We start from the raw sequence: 14,344 nt of genomic DNA, 5'->3' as shown, positions 1-14,344 counted from the left end.
GAGTGCCCTAAAGTAAAATAGAAGGAAAAAGATAATTGAGATAGTGTCAGTGAATGGTAGAGCTCACGTCACAAGTTTTCCCTTTTTGTCATGTTCTTATATACGTCTTACTTGAATAGATGCACCAATCCACCATGTGAGCTATACGCCAATTCATTGTTTGGTTTGGAATGTGCATGAGGATTATAGGTATCTTGCATGTAGTTTCCTTCTTCACTTGGGGCAAGAGTACTAATACATCAATTTGAATTAGGATTCTTGGCGAAGACTCGAAGAAAGTACTCTCTCCTTCCTCCAATAAGCACATGTTTTAAGAAAATAGAATTTTGTTAGTTAAATAGAAAGAATAAAGTATAATATATGAAAAAGTAGATAGGAAAAAGTAAGAGAGATAATGTCAAATAAAGAAATGACTCATTGAAGTCTCAAAAAGAAATAGGAGTATAAATTACTTAACAAAGGACGGAGGGAGTAGTAGTTGCTTTCGACGCTCGCTTCAAAAGTGCTCAGACTTCTGGCTACTGTTATGCATGGAAGGATTCATCACAACATTGGCAAGTAGAGAAATTCCTCTACTACGTGATGTTGTGATGAATTCATGCTTATCTATATATTCAGCTATTTTAAAATTGATAGTAATATCTACTACCTTTGTCTACAAAAATTAGACCAATGTTAGTATTTTGGGTCGTTCACCAAAATTAGACCAATTTTAAATATGAAAAGTTTTAAACAAATAATGACCCTACACATCATTCTAAATGTGAACTCCACAACACTACTTCCACAACCTATAACTCTCTCTCACTTTACTAATTACGCATTAAAATCCGTTCCACTCACAACTTTGTCTATTTTTTTTGTGGACGAAGATAGTATTAAACATTAAAAAAATATGGTGTTGCATATCTTAAATCCTACATATCTAATTTATCACATAAGAAAAGGACGATTTGAATAATACACTATCCATTCTTTTTTCCCTTTTCTTAACACAATCTTTTGTTAGTAGGTACAAAATCCAAAGGCAAGTAAACTCATCCCCCTTTACATTCATTCCAACAAGGTATTCTCCATCCAACCTCAAATTGAACAAAAATGAAGAAGACAAACAAAACGGTTGAAACGAAGGTCACAAGAAAAGCTCCCCTTGTACACGAAATAAGCAGAATGTTATGTTGCTGAGATTATACCATCAAGGGTGGACAAGATAAGGGTACACTGAGCTGCTACTTGTGCTAGCCATGGTGCCAAAGCTCGAACTAGGGAGGAGCTCTGCCTGTGGAAAGGATCCATTGGATGGGATATCTAGCAGCAAGTCCTGGTCCGAATTCTCACATTCGAAATAGGATGTGTCCAGTACCGAGGAACCATTTTCATTTTGGATTGAAAATAGACTCTGAGCACCCACGAAGGAGTCATCTCTATCTGCGACTAGGACTTCTTTTTTCCCATAGCTCGACTTCATAATAACTCTTCTGGGACTCTTCATCATAACTTTCGATCCTGGGTGAAGAAAACAAGTTATAGAATAGCCAATCTGGATATTTCTAATTGAACAACGATGCCAAGATGCTTTGAGTAAGAAATAATTATATTGACATTTAAAAAAAAAATACTCCCTATGTCCTGTTATAAGTGGCTCGTAATTGGGAAGGTAGATCAAGAATAATGTGTTTTGAGTTAACAAGCTACACGAGATAGGTATAAAAAGACAGTGAACAAGATAGCTACGTGACTGAATCATTTTCAGCCCCACATGCCAATATAAACTCTAGATCATTGTAGATTCAGTTTGCTCAAGTATCACATTTATCTAATATTGTAATACTCCTAACAGCTGAGGAATTTCCACACATTTACCTGTAGTTTTTTGGTGCTGTCCCTCTCGTGATCTTTTTAAGGGTGTTGCGTTGACAATTTCAAAGCCATTGTATCCTCCCATCACTTCTGACTTGATGGAATTTTTGCACTTCAGATCCTAAAGATAGTAGTATTATTTAGTGTGTAAGTTAAACTATGAGAGACACAATTGAAGAAAGTTTTTACAAGTTATTGAAACTACGAACCTTAAAAGCTGTGTGTTGTTCCACCCACTTTGATTTAGCTAAATCGCCTAAGACAAGCTTCTTCAAAATTCTGCAATCCTCCCTATTGACCCCACCAAATGAGTTGTCAAAAACTCCCTCAGCAATAAGTGCTTGGAAAGATGACAGATTCATGTTGAACTCAGCGCTATCGAACATGCTTTTAAGGCTGGAAACGAAACAGAGCCCACAATAAGCAAACAAAAATGTATTACCTTAAGTCAGTTTAATTCTCTATAGTTTACAATACCTTTTTCTGATCAATGTTCGGCTAAAATGGAAAAAATATATCGCATCATCTAATATAATCCTTGATCAGTATCCAGACTACGCATTGTCAAAGAAAAATACCGTGATATAACATTGAAACAAGTGAGGGATTTGTAGTTCTTTCTTCAGTATTACAAAATATGCCATATGAGAGAAACTTCCCAAATTGGATAACTATTTAAATGAATTATGATAAGATGTGATCATGCTGGACTCCCGTAAGCTAGAGGAGAAAGCTAGAACACACACCTGCATGGAGCATCTGAAGTATCAACAGAAGGTAATAGGTTCATCAAGTGTTGTTGTTCTCCATTTGTCAAATGACTTGAAAACAATTCGAAATTAATGATGTCCTGCATCGAGATCAACGTATCATAGGACTGATTAACACTTGTAATCATACAATGTTTCAAGATCAACCAAAATGGAGAATGGGCAGAGAAATAAGTTGAATCAGATGATGATACGAATTACTTCCTATTCTCGATCAGATTTTACAATTAAAAACGCTATAATATAACTAGCTGAAAACGTACATAGTAAAAAGAAATGATATCAGTCTATTGCTACAAAATCCATGAGCTATATAGAACCGTTCACAAAAATATTTATATATGTTCAATTTGTTTCTATGGCTGAATAGGGAACTGGGTAAACATGCATCTGTATCACTAAGTGTAAATGTGAAATTGCTTATTAGTATCAACTAAACATTTGCTTTGCAACTTACTTGTAGATCTATGTAACATAGTGGAGAATTATGATGTGCAAGAATCGGTAATTTTACAACTTGATCCTTGTCTCTGAAATTGAATAAAAGAAGATGCATTAACAGCATATTCAAAGAAGCTACTTGAACCATATTAATCATATCAAAGTTACAAAGCAGCTAATTTATTTTTTTACACACGTTGCGATGTCTTATGTTTTTATGTTAAATTTGGACAGAAAAATAAGCAACTATGGACAAGAAATAAGTAATAAGAAATCTACGAAGCTTATCAAAAGAAGTTTGTTTCATAATGGATGAAATCTTAATCTATAGACTCATGTGACGTGCTTTAACCAAATGCAAACTTTCAATCAATATGTCACCAACGAAAATATTTAGCCATTTGAACTTATTAATTCACATAATTTCTCTACGGGGTATCTGTAGCTGAGAAATAATACTTCCGAAAATTCCTTGTGTGCTCATAAGAACCAGAGATTGATATTGAAAATACCTTCTCGTTTGTCCATGTACAATGCCAGGATAAGCCTTCGTCTTAAGTTTTTCATTAACTTTACTTGATGAGTAGGCGCCTGTGTCTTCAATGGGACCATGAAATCTTATATCCCGTGATGCTAAGGTATACTGCTTGTTATCAACAGAATGGGAGCTCGCTTCCGACTCTTCTTCTCTAACAAATGAACTTGGGTGCCGAATAAGTACACTTCCATGTCCAATCTCAACAGATACCATTGGTTTGTCACTCTCGAGAAGCAAGTCTTCTTCTGAAGATCCAGACAAGCATGATGACTGTTGTTCATACCATAATGTATACAGGTCTTTGGTAAGAACCTCAACCGGAGAAGGTTTTGGCCTTGCAACACAGGTTCTCTTCCTAGAAGGAACAATCGAATCCCAGGCACTGGGTTGGGGAGGACCTGAGATGGCAAATGAGTGAGAACTTGACCATATTACAATACAACATGCATATTATACAACAAGAAACAGAAAGATAAGTTATCGCCTTATTAGATGATGCATAAGCTTTTCAAGGTTTCCAATATCTAGTCTGCTCAAAATCTTTATAAGCAGTAAGTTAGAATATCATTGATTTATTTCCATATTCCATGGCCTTTTACCTTGAGTGCCCTACAAAAAATTGTCCCTCACTTCATATATTTCCCCCTCCCAAGAAAACATGATAGATAATAGTCAAAGAAGACAAGTGTTGCGGATCATGATGCTAGAATGATATCATGCATACAGATCCTACTAACTTGTCAAATCACTTGTATCAGCATTGCCATATTGAGCAAATTTTTCAGAGTTGGATATGGCAGAACCGGAGCTTGATCTATTGCTTGTATCTTCATCATAGACTTTTTGCAAACCCTGGTAACGGTCAGGGGGAACGTCTCCAAATTCAGCTACATCACTATTGAGCTTCCGCTTCAGAACCTTCGGCTCTTTGCTAATAACAGATACAGTTTTCACCTTAGTAAACCTCAAATCTTCTATTTCATCAGGTTCTGCCCTAGCATGTAGAGGAGTATAGTTTGCCAAAGTTCCCTTTGTCCTCCACCGTGAACCACATGCATTGCAGAGGACTGGCTTCTCAGGAGGCCCATTACGCCAAAGAGGGGTGCCTGTTGCATGATTGCGATTAGTCGAAAAACCATTAACCGTCATGAGAAAAGAATGATAGAAATCAGAGGGTTTCACCACATAAGTTGAAGCACAAAAAAACATATAAACTCAAGTTTTATAGAAGTATGACGACAGATGGACCTTGAATTCATTTCAAGAAAGTTACTGTAATCTTCGAACCACTTTGGCATTTAGCATAAGCTCAGTCTCTCATCACTTAAAAAACTTCAAACAATTAACTCATGACACATTCTGTTAAACCTCTCACAAAATTGCTTTCAAAAGTGAAACCAGTTCAAAGAAAAAACAATGGTGAAGTGCCTCCATTTACTGATGCATAGAAGCACCTCACATTGCAATTGGTAGAGGAATGATGTAAAGATTTTGCACTAATTAACCGATAAAGAGATGAAACTTATTCGCGCATGCTTCACATTGTCATGACAAGGACTCGTTTAAGTCTGATCACGGTGTGCTATCAACATACTCCTTGTAGGAAAGTTAGTACTATCAATAATAATCCATGATAGATATCTAACATCGATGGCGGTTAAGCATTGATCGAATTTGATCCAAAAGACGCATAACTTCATTGGAATACACTGAATGTCGCTAAATTGGCAATGAACTGAAGAACAAGAACAGGGGACTATGATCAATCCCCATGGTTGCAAATCAAACAGGAAACAACACCAGCAAACACACAAAAAAAGAGAGGGAAAATGAGTGAATAGATATTGCTCATTGTTCATTGATTCGCTTCTCACCAAAACATCAAAGGGAGACTAATTCATTGACTGAATGAATGCCAAAAACATTAGAATAAAACTAGCTCAATCATAAAAACTAATACTAACAGCTTATTAATCTACAAATTCAGAATAAAAAACACAAGATTGTTATTGAAAAACCAGAAAACTCACTTGTAACACCACAGTGATAGCAAGGTCCATGCTTTCCCATGTCTGTGGATTTCTTGAATCTCCCACAGTTAAAAAGAAGCACGGGAATTAAATGTAAATTCAGTCTACACCGAAACCGGCGAAAAATAAAAACTAAAGCTTTCTGAAAAATCAAATCGTTTGCAACACAAAATGAAATCTCCTTTTTTCCTCCTAGTGTGAAGAAATCCACTAAAAAGTGTGAAATTGAGGGAAGTGAAGGAGGAAAAAAGATGTGGGTATTAAGCTGATATTGAATGGAAGTCAATCCAATACACAATGACAACACCAATGGGAATAAATCAATGGGAAAATAAATAAGATGAGAAATTACTATAGGGGGGAAAAGGGATATGTTTTGATTGTATTCAATGTGACGTGTTATTTTGTATTCAATTTTTCTTATTGTGTGTGAAGTAAAAAACATTCGGTTATGTTTTACTACAATTTGATACGGGTAAGATTTATAAAGAAAATTGGTTAACAAAAATTAATAGAATCTGAATTCTTATTTTATATGTGAGTGAGTGAATTAATGAAATATAAAGTTCATTTGTCAAATATAGTATACATGAAATAAAATATTTAATAGGGGAAATTCCAAAATATAAAAATTAAAGAAGTCGAACATGGGGACCTATCTTTCATAATTCAATTACTCAAATAGTTGAAATTAGTTGGATCGGTCAATTCCATATTTTCTTCCAATATTAATAATTCAATTATACTAATACTATAAATGTCTTTAGTCTTAGTTTACTATTCGATTGATATTTAACGAACTAGAGTTTTTGCCAATCAATTAAACGCTTAAAATAGTCTCAAAGTACTTCAAAAATAATTAAACATAAACGTAAAGGACCAAATACGTTAGAATTAAGTAATACTCAATTTGTACGTCATTTATAGTGTCATTTTAATTTTGCACTGAGTTTTAAAAATTATTTGTCTTTGTGAAAAAAAAAGAGAAATGAGTTAGTGGAATATAGACCATATTTGTATATATTGATTTTATAATTAAATGTGAGTGTAATGAGTTATGAATGGTCGTCTTCATTCACTTAGAATATAAAAAAGTGAATGAGACTTTAAATCGTACGCATCCCAAAATGGCAAAGTGAGATATTTTTCTATGGAGGGAGAGAGTAGAAGGATAGTGTGAGTAGAAATGAGAAGGAGTATAAAATTTCATTAAGGAAAAATTGTCTTTTCACCTAATTTTTATCTTATTTTCCGAAAAAAATTATTATGGTGTGATATTTTGACCTCAGCAACCCATCTTGGTGGCCAAGCGATGAGAGAAAGGAAAAGATAGTATAGCAAAGATTTATTTAAAATAACCTTAAATTTTTAAGTTGTAGTCACGCTAAGATCAGACCATTTTATATTCTTGAGGTCACAGGTTCAAATTCTGCCACCTTCTGAAGACTTTTGGTTTTAATTCACAGTTGAGCAGAATAATTTCTGCAAAGACAGATTCAGATTTCAGAACACTTGTAATCAAACAAAAAAAATAACATTAGAAGACACAATTCATTTGAGTTAGAAATCAGAATTGTATGTGGCACATATCATATCAAGAATTTCTTATTCTGAGTCATTCTCATATCTCCACTGATACCATCTATATAGTGAAATGTAGACAAAGACTAATTTGAGGTAGATAATCTTAGTGGAGTTTAGAGCATCTCCAATGCTATTAGGTCAGCCACTCTCTCCCTGCCACGTTAGCAGCACTAAAAATCCACCTGCCACATCAGATTTAGGCCAGCCATAGGCCAGCTGCAAAAAAAATAATTCAAAATATACTACATTTACGGAATTAAAATTACGATTAAATTACGGAATTAAATTTACGAGACATATACTGGAAAATTCATTAATTGCATTTAAAAAGGTACATAGATAAAAAAAATTACATTTAAAAAGGTACATAATAAAGAAAAAAAAAACTATCGCCGTGCAGTCCTCCGTGCCCACAACTCTTCAATTATATCCTTTTGGAGTTGAATATGAGCATCCACTTGGGGCATGTCGGCAAATTCCTTGAGGCGGCCGACTTCATCGAGAGGTACCCCACGTCGTACGTTAGGGGTGGCCGTTCCGTGGCTTGGACCGGCTTCATCGCCATTGGGCCAACTAGTCAGTTGTACGCCTTCGTCTTCGACGATCATGTTGTGCAGGATAATGCAGGCGTACATTATTTGGGATATGCATGTGACATCCCACAAACGCATTGGACCCTTAATTGTCGCCCATCGAGACTGGAGCACACCAAATGCGCGCTCCACGTCCTTGCGCGCCGACTCCTGTCGTTCCGCAAAGTAGGCCTTCCTTTCATCACTTGCGTGCCTGATCGTCTTCATAAAGACAGGCCACCTAGGGTATATCCCATCCGCCAAGTAGTAGCTCATATCATGCCGGTTGTCGTTGGCCACAAACGAGACGGCTGGACCGACGCCCTGGCACTTCTCGTTGAAGAGGGGAGACGAGTTCAGGACGTTGAGGTCGTTGTTCGACCCGGCTACCCCAAAATACGCATGCCAGATCCACAGCCGGTAATCAGCTACGGCCTCGTGGATCATCGTGGGATTCTTTGACTTGTAGCCGGTCGTGTAGGCCCCCTTCCAGGCAGTCGGACAGTTCTTCCACTCCCAATGCATACAGTCTATGCTGCCTAACATCCCGGGGAACCCATGCTTTTCCCCGTGCATCTGCATCAAATTCTGACAATCTTCGGGAGTAGGGCTTCGAAGGTACTGCTCACCGAAAACGTTCATCACGCCCTCACAGAAATACTTCAGACATTCCAGGGCTGTCGACTCACCGATGTGGAGGTACTCATCCCACATGTCTGCCGCGCCTCCGTAGGCCAACTGCCTGATTGTCGCCGTGCACTTTTGGATAGGGGTGTGGCCGGGTCTGCCAACCGCATCGTGCCTGAAGTGGAAACACAGATATCGACGCTCTAATGCGCCAACGATACGCATAAATAACTCCCTGCGCATTCTAAAACGCCGCCGGAACATGTGTGCGGAAAACCGCGGGTTCTCCGAAAAGTAGTCGTCGTACAGCCGCTGATGTGCAGCTGCATGATCCCGATCAATCACTGCTCGGTGGTGGATAACCCGTGGAGGGCGAGGTATCGCCTGCTGTTCCACCCTACGCATGTACCGCTCCATCTCGCGGTTCATGTAGGCCTCCATAGCCTCGTTCATCCTCCGTTCGTACTCCTCAGCATCCCCACCACTACCACCACTGCTACCACCCGCGTTACTCATCGCTCGATGATGCTCTTGTACAGAAAGTTAGAGAGAGAGAAAACTCGTTAAAACAAGCGATGCAAATGAAAATGAAACTAAAATCGCGTTTATATAGGTTTTAAAAAAAAATTAAATTAAAAATCGGCGCTGGCCGATCGGGCCGCCACAATGGCGGCCAGCGCATCGGCCAGCCACACGCAATCGGCTAGCCTTGGCCGGTTTTTTCGCCGAAATTCGGCTAGCCTACTCCAATGGTTCGGCTAGCCGACCGGCTAGCCACGTCAATCGGCTAGCCGGTGGCTAGCATACCATTGGAGATGCTCTTATGGTCCGAATTCAAAAAAGATGTCAAGAAAAGAAAAATATAGAAACATTACTCCATTTTTTTCTTTGCTCTTACTTTGTTTTCTCTACTTTACTCACAAAATAATATTATATTAAATCTCGTGTCAAATTAGAAACTCCACCTAAATGAGAGAAAGGAAGTATAAGACTCCTTTAGATATAATGATAATAATAAGAAAAATTATAATAATTGCATTAACACACTTGCACTCCCCACATAACTACCGCCCACTTTTTCACCACTAAACACTATGGAGTACTTATTTAATCAGCTATTTACAAGTCTATTACTTTAGCCTGTAAGTTTTCCTCTTCGATTGTAGATTTTCAACTTTATATAACATTGTCGAAACACATATCTCCTTCGTTCTATAAAAGAAAAAGAGACTAGTTTTTGTCATTTTGGACTGTCCCAAACAAATAGCAATTTCTATTTTAGAAAATTACATAATAAAACTCGTGTATTTTCGAAAGTGCTTGAACGGAGTACGTGTTATAGTCAAAATGGGAAACTACGCGAGGCCAAAGGTTTGGAATCTAGAAAGGTCTTTTGAATTTGATTACGAAACACAATATGAGTACATTATCAAAGAATACGATTACTATTGAAGATCAAATTTGAATTTATTATTTGATATTATTCACATACAATTTCTTCCTATGTTTTGCCGACCATGATAATTATTCGGTTGTACAATTTGTGAGGGATGAGACTCCATCTCACATTAGTTTTGAACCTGCAAAACAAATTATAAAATAATCGATGTTATAGTAATGAATGCACATATTTGACAAATTACAAAAAATAAAGAGGGGAAGAAGTGTTGAAGAAAATACACAACTTTTTTCTTGTTTAAGACCATGAATGTGAATAATTACATTTGTTTTCTGATTATAGACCATCATCAATATTTCACAACAATCTGGCTAACTCCAGAGATCACTCACTCTCACATTCTCTTAGTGTATGAATGTATATTTCTCAGTGTCAGTGAAAATGAGATTTCTATGTATAGATGGTAAGAAGCAGCACCAGTGCAGCAAAATATAAGCTCTGAGCACTAACTCTTAATGTGTTCGTAGTTGAAGAAGTTTGTTTGTTCGGGGTGGCAGCCGGAAGAGGCGAGGGCGCCTTGGCCACCGGAGGCAGAGGTGGATCAACCACATCCTTCGGGCTGAGCTGAGGTGGCTCAGCTACTCCTTCTTGTGGGAACATCATACCTGGCTGGACCGGCATTATAACATACGGAGATTGCTCGTTTAAACACGATGATCCTGCCACACCACAACACATTTCATTGGCCGATTATTGGGATAGTAAGCACAAGTAAGTACTTACTGGAAAACAGATTTGCAGTGTAGGGATAGTCTGTTAAGAAGCCGTCAACTTGTAGGGCGGTCAACGTGGCGATCTCAACATACGGGTCAGCCAGATAATCGAGGGCCAAGTTTTGGTATTCATTCCTCAGATACCCAACATATACTGAGATGTTAGCAGCATGGAAGGCTGGGACGGTCTGAGTGAAGTTGGCGATGAAGCTGTTTTCAGCGACCGTGATGGAGTTTCTGCGCAAGTTAACTGCGTTCGCGTGTTTCTTGACCTCCTGCACTGCTTGGTCCGGTACGCTACCTATGGCATCCTTGAGGTACAACACTCTCTCGTACGTCGCCACATCTTTGAACGCATCCAGCACTGATGTGTCGTCTGATTCGACCATAACCTTGTGTAGTGTCTGCTTATCGAACTTGGAGTGGCTTAGCGCTGAAGAGACTGTACCGACTATGTCAAGACCCTTCTTCGAAGCAAGGAATGCAGCATTCTGAGGGATTACAAATGTGTGAGAAATAACAAAGCAAAAGAGTTTTTATCTCAAAGGAAAGGCTAGATATATTCATTCACCCTTATGGATATGAATACGCCGTGTGCTCCCACTGTTTTGGCAAGTTCCAAAAACTCGGGAAGGGTCAGAAGCTTGGCGTTGTTCTTGTTTACAGGATTTCTAGGAAGATCCGGGAAGAAACTCTCGATTTTGGCTGAAAATATGGAAAGTGTCAGTGTAAATAGGAACTTAGAAAATATAATAGGATCAACGTACGTACGCTTAAGAGTTTGAATCTCGTTCCACGTGAGTTCAAAGGAGAAAACACCATCAGCTGATTGAATCTCTTTGACGTTTTTCGACCTATCAATGAACATAGCTGCTGCATTAGTTGTTTTCATAAGATCAGCTCGGTCGGAGCAGAAGGCAACTCCATCTTTCGACATTTGAACCGAGCAATCAATTGCATCAGCACCATCTGCTACAGCTTTGTTGTAGGCAGCATCAGTCGAACCGGGGATATCTCCACTAGCACCGTTGTGGGATATGATCAAAGCTGTGGTATAAAGCGAATACATATCATACTAATATACGCGAAAATAAACAAGAATCCGAGCTATATTTCTTCTTACTATGTACTTCCCTGGGAGCCTTCTTGTCCACATTTATACATCCTGTGATAAGGACAGGAAGATTATTACACGAGACAACTAAAATAACGAGTGGGAAACGCAAAAATCGCAGAAGATTAGGTGTCTCACCGATTGCTTCTGAAGCAGTGGAAGGAAATTCAGACAAGACTCCATCAACAGAAAATTCAGAATTATCGGTGAAGTGTACGTACTCTAGCACGGGATCATAGCTAAAATTGTAGCTCCACAGCCTATCGTTGGCAAAGCTCGAAGCATACACGGAAAGCCCTGCTTTGTGAGCATCTTGCACGAGGGTCGTTGCTGGCAGCAACACCTTGGCCTTATCAACAGGCCAAATATATTCTTTTGGTACAACAATCCCTGATGCAAATGATTTGATCATGGACAGATCTTTTATTAGGGAACCGTATGGTTTTTTTGTCGTTGGCTCAACTTCATCCAATCCGAGGAATGTCAAGATAAGCTTCGTTTTGGACTTGGCCGCCTTTGCTCCTATAGACTTCAAAAATCCTATCTCTGGGGAAGAGAGGAACTCTGGAAGATGTGGCAATTCGTTTAGGAGGAACGATTCGACATCTATCTTGTGATCCTTATAGAACATATAATTCTGCAAAAAACATTTAATCAGTGATATCTTATTATTCTGTGTTGAAACTTGATAGATTACTAGTCTTTGAAAGACATGGACCTCAATGTTCAACCAAACTCTTGTTGGTATCTTTTTCTTATCTTCGAAAAGTTGAAACGGTGCAACCAGTGGAGCACCATCGTACACTCCCGATCTGGTGTAAATGTTTTGTCGTACTATGGGAAAAGAAGACGAACGTTAACAATAGCAACGTTTTTTCACACAGGCAAAAAATGACATGCTAGACTCACTCGTGACATTCTCAAATAGCACGTTGGCAGGGTAGTCGACACCAAAGTAGCCACGGACTTGTTGTCCATATACGTTGTACTCCTTAATTCCTTTAGGATCGTATTCCTCGATACTTGTTGTGTTCATAAGATTTATTTGAGCGATACAGAAGCCAACGTTATCCTTTGAAAAATGTACGTTACAATACTGGATTGTCCCAGGCATGCTAACGTCGTGAGAAAAGTCGTAAGCACTCATGCTTGAGCTAGGGAAGAATCCAGAGTATCCACCTAGTGCCACAACCTCCGGCTGACCGCCTGCACCGGAGAAAACATGCTCATTTTTACGACGCGTAACGCAACATAAACTCTAAGACAAGTTGCACATCCTACCATTTAGAGTCTTGAATTTCTTTTGAACAAGTGGTAGCTTAGCACCATCATTAACTTGTATGGTCAAAAACAGTAATATACACAAAAGCAAATGGCCAACCATTTCTCCCCAAAAACTGCATTGCCACAAATTAATTTGTATCATCATCATCATAAGTAAGAATGAAAATGCAATTAAATGTAAAATGATTTGGGCTTTAATTCTACCTCTATAACTATATATATTCACATGATAGACTAATGATGAAGCATTAAATATAAAATTGAAGAGCAAAACGAAAATAAGAATGTGGAGAGAAAAAATAATCATGAAGAAGAAGCTTACATGAATAGATGGTCTTAAACGGAGAAAAGTGGTATTCCCTTTTGGGGAAAAGGAAAAAAAAAATGAAAAAGGGAAGTTGTGAGGTATTGTGGCAGCGTGGGAAGGAAAAGGAATACAAAGATAGGAAAATGGGAGAAGAGAATGTGAAATGCGCATTAATAGCTTTCACAAATTTCTCGGATTATTAGCTCCGCCATGCATTACTAGTTTTACTACAACTAGAAGATCTAGTAAAACTAAAATATTGTATGTTTACCTAGTAAAATATTTAAAATTAGTAATCGTTAGATTTCTCTTTCCTTTAGAAATTAGAATTGTGATATGATTTGTCGATACATAAATCCTTAATCCTTATATCCAACAACACGTAGGGATTGGAATAAGATATGAAATTAGATCTTCAGATTCTATTATCGATATTTTTAAATGAAGATTAAAATATGAGTCAGTAATTATTGTCTAGATGTGCTGGGATTATTATTGGACTGAATTGTTAATGAGAGTCTAGTTTAATAAGAGTGTTCGTATTCTGTAAATTCGATCGGTTTGAATTTATTTTATGAATACTAAATAATGTTCTTGAACTAGATAATATTGGGTAAAAATGTTAATTAAAGTCAGACATAATACTTAAATGATTAACGGATATTTCTATCTTAAATACGAGAAATAATTAAATTAAAGAGGAAGCTTTTACAGTCTGTTAGAGTTTTGTATACTTTAAAAGCATCTTTTGAGTACTTGTGTAATGCAAAAACTCTTTGTTTATTTTTCAATCAATGAAACAAATTATTTTTTCACAATATGTTTTGTTTATACATTTATAATACTATATACGTCAATGAAAAGTATGAACATTTGTTCAGCACGGGTTTTTAATGTATAATTGGTAAAATAGGAGAGAGAGAGATAAAGGGTAGCGCAAATAGTGTTAGTCGAGAGTGAGCTTCACATTGTTAGTAGTGTGGTGCAATGGTATAAGTTGTAACTAAAATGATGTGCAAGGGTAATGCGTTATTTAACAATTCCA

The 14,344-nt window shown here is 37.6% G+C and overlaps 2 protein-coding genes across 3 annotated transcripts; both read right to left on the bottom strand.

Moving 5' to 3' along the window:
• Positions 1–952: 952 nt before the first annotated feature.
• On the bottom strand, positions 953–5,947 carry LOC125192390 (GATA transcription factor 26-like). The gene is made up of 8 exons (XM_048089926.2): positions 5,640–5,947; positions 4,347–4,715; positions 3,584–4,007; positions 3,088–3,160; positions 2,607–2,710; positions 2,070–2,256; positions 1,864–1,981; positions 953–1,506 (listed from the first exon to the last, which is right to left on the bottom strand). Exons 1-8 carry the CDS (start codon positions 5,677–5,679, stop codon positions 1,196–1,198), a joined length of 1,626 nt encoding a protein of 541 aa, XP_047945883.1. The 5' UTR covers positions 5,680–5,947; the 3' UTR covers positions 953–1,195.
• Positions 5,948–9,848: 3,901 nt separating this feature from the next.
• Positions 9,849–13,384, bottom strand: LOC125191981 (glycerophosphodiester phosphodiesterase GDPDL6-like). 2 transcript variants are annotated; one of them, XM_048089434.2, is made up of 11 exons: positions 13,315–13,384; positions 12,990–13,105; positions 12,618–12,914; positions 12,427–12,542; positions 11,847–12,345; positions 11,718–11,759; positions 11,366–11,641; positions 11,166–11,299; positions 10,605–11,085; positions 10,332–10,540; positions 9,849–10,002 (listed from the first exon to the last, which is right to left on the bottom strand). In XM_048089434.2, exons 2-11 carry the CDS (start codon positions 13,090–13,092, stop codon positions 9,991–9,993), a joined length of 2,169 nt encoding a protein of 722 aa, XP_047945391.1. In that variant the 5' UTR covers positions 13,093–13,105; positions 13,315–13,384; the 3' UTR covers positions 9,849–9,990. The 2 variants fall into 2 exon arrangements, with proteins under 2 accessions (XP_047945391.1, XP_047945390.1); XM_048089433.2 differs by lacking the exon at positions 9,849–10,002 and having other exon boundaries at positions 10,090–10,540.
• Positions 13,385–14,344: the final 960 nt, after the last annotated feature.

Source organism: Salvia hispanica, chromosome 4, assembly GCF_029641045.1.
Source record: "Salvia hispanica isolate PSC_SH4W2 chromosome 4, Shi_PSC_v1, whole genome shotgun sequence".
In the NCBI taxonomy this organism is placed as follows: domain Eukaryota; kingdom Viridiplantae; phylum Streptophyta; class Magnoliopsida; order Lamiales; family Lamiaceae; genus Salvia; species Salvia hispanica.
The sequence above is the reverse complement of the archived record's forward strand: the minus strand, read 5'-3'. Positions and strand labels throughout refer to the sequence as shown.